Here is a 2,364-nt window from a genome sequence, read left to right as displayed (position 1 = left end):
AGCAAAACAGGACTATTCAGTGGGTTCAGATTCACAGGAGGAGCCCAAGTATTAATCATCTACTGTTTGCCGACGATTCTATACTTTTTTGTAAAGCTTCAGAGGAGACATGTTCTAACATTTTGGCTCTTCTCTATGACTATGAAATAACCAGTGGTCAGAAAGTCAATCTCGATAAATCTGCTATTTTCTTCAGTCACAACACTTCTACCAATACACGTCGAGAATTGGCAACTTCTCTTAATATTCGACATGTGGGTGCCCAGGATAAATACCTGGGACTGCCTTCAGTGGTCCAACGATCAAAGAGAGCGACTTTTGGAGCCATTAAAAATAAAGTTCAGAAGCGAGTTCAAGCGTGGAAAAGAAATCTCCTTTCAACAGGTGGAAGACATATACTCATTAAAGCAGTTGGTGAAGCGATTCCAGTGTATACTCCATCTTGCTTCCGATTACCAGATTCATTATTAAAAGAGATTCATCGAATCTTGATGCAATTTTAGTGGGATCAAAAGGGTTCAGAGCGCAAGATAGCTTGGGTTAGCTGGGATATGATGTCGAGGCCTAAGAAAGAAAGAGGACTGGGTTTTAAAGACCTAAGAGCACATAATTTGGCACTTCTCGGAAAGCAATTTTGGAGAGTCACCATCAATCCAAATTCTCTGCTGTCCAGAATGCTAAAAGGAAAATATTTTCGTTATGCATCCACACTCACAGCTGATAAAGGATCACAGCCTTCTTGGGGTTGGAAAAGTCTTTTAGAAGGAAGAAAAGTTGCGGAAAAAGGTATTAGCTGGAGCATAGGTTTGGGTTCTAATGTTCGTATATGGTATGACCCTTGGTTACCTCTCCCATACCCATTTATTCCTAGTTACAGCAACAACATAGGTACAGAAGTCTACTGGGTCAAGGATTTACTTACAGTGGATCGGCAATGAAAGAAGGAGCAGATAGAAGAAATTTTTCCTCTGGAGACAGCAACTCGGATCCTCTCCACTCCGTTGAATGCTGATGGTGTTGACAAGCTACAGTGGATCTAGAACAAAAGTAAGCAATATGATGTCTCTACTGGGTATAAGATCGCCTACAATTTCTATCATGTTCCAACAGCACAACTTCCCCCTTTGTTGCAAAATCAAGTAATTTGGAAGCATATTTGGGGATTAAAGATTCAAACTAAGCTACAGATATTTCTATGGAGGGCTATTCAGGAAAGGTTACCTATGATACATGTCATCCACCGCAGATTTGAAAACACCTTGCCCCTTTGCCTAAGATGCAGAATGGAAGATGAAATAATCACCCACTGCCTCTTTCGCTGTGGCCCTACTGTAGCGGTCTGGAACGCCCTCTTCCCTGCTGAGACTGTTGCTCGAAATGAGTCTCCTGATTTTGCGACGTGGTGGATGCGGGTCACCACCAAAAACCAGAGCAACACCAAGACACTTGCTCGAGTTGTGATTGTTTGCTGAGAACTCTGGAAAGCTCGGAATAGAAAAGTGTTTGAAGGAAAGAAGACAACGGCGGAGGAGATAACTGAGGTAGTAGCTCGGTACCGATGAGATGTAACTAAGAGTTCAGCACATTTCTTCTTGTTTCGTTCCTTTCTGCAATAGCCATCTGATTTTGTTGTGTTACTTTTAGTAGGAATGTCTATTTGCTCATTGTATGTCCCTCTTTGGACACTATTGTTTTTTTTCTGAAGAAATAAAAATTAACTTACCTTTGGAATATATATATATAAGGAATGAATTATTTAATTTTTTTAATTGATAAATACTAAGAAAACTTAAAAAGAAAGGAATTTCAATAATTCACTTTCAAATTTTAATTGTTAGCAGTTAAACTAATTTTATTTGTTGAAATAGTATTTTCTTAATTTTTGAAGGTAGTTTATTTTATGGTTGTCAATATTGTAAAGATGTCATCATCTTGCGCTGCAAGAACAGATGGTTAGAGTTGTTAAGTATTTGATGAGTTAAGCTTTATTTAGTTTTTGAGACGGGTGAATTGTACTGCTTATTTCGCTAGATATATTAAAATAATATCGTGCGCATTTTGGTACTAAAATAAGTATTAAACGACGTCGTTTAAGTGTTATGTCAAAAAATTTGGTCATGACAAGATTATTCAAACTCTCAAATGATGTCGTTTAATACTTTTTTTAGGGTCAAAACGTATATGATGACAAAATTTGAGTCACGTCACTAACCATATTGAACTCTAGTAACAAAAAAATATGATGGATTATATTGGTGTATTTTTTTATTTAAAGAATCAAATTTTAGTAATTTTATTTAAAAAACTAAATTATAACAATTGAAAAATTAGAGACTAAATAAGTGTAACTCACGAATTCAATAT

General features: G+C 36.8%; 1 protein-coding gene across 1 annotated transcript; it reads left to right on the top strand.

Annotated features, from left to right (window-relative positions):
- On the top strand, positions 555-938 carry LOC107626825 (uncharacterized mitochondrial protein AtMg00310-like). Its single transcript, XM_016329721.1, has one exon. The coding sequence runs from the start codon at positions 555-557 to the stop codon at positions 936-938; it is 384 nt and encodes a 127-aa protein (XP_016185207.1).

This window comes from Arachis ipaensis, chromosome B02, assembly GCF_000816755.2.
Source record: "Arachis ipaensis cultivar K30076 chromosome B02, Araip1.1, whole genome shotgun sequence".
Taxonomy (NCBI): domain Eukaryota; kingdom Viridiplantae; phylum Streptophyta; class Magnoliopsida; order Fabales; family Fabaceae; genus Arachis; species Arachis ipaensis.
Note: the sequence above shows the minus strand (reverse complement) of the source record. Positions and strands in the feature narration are given on the sequence as shown.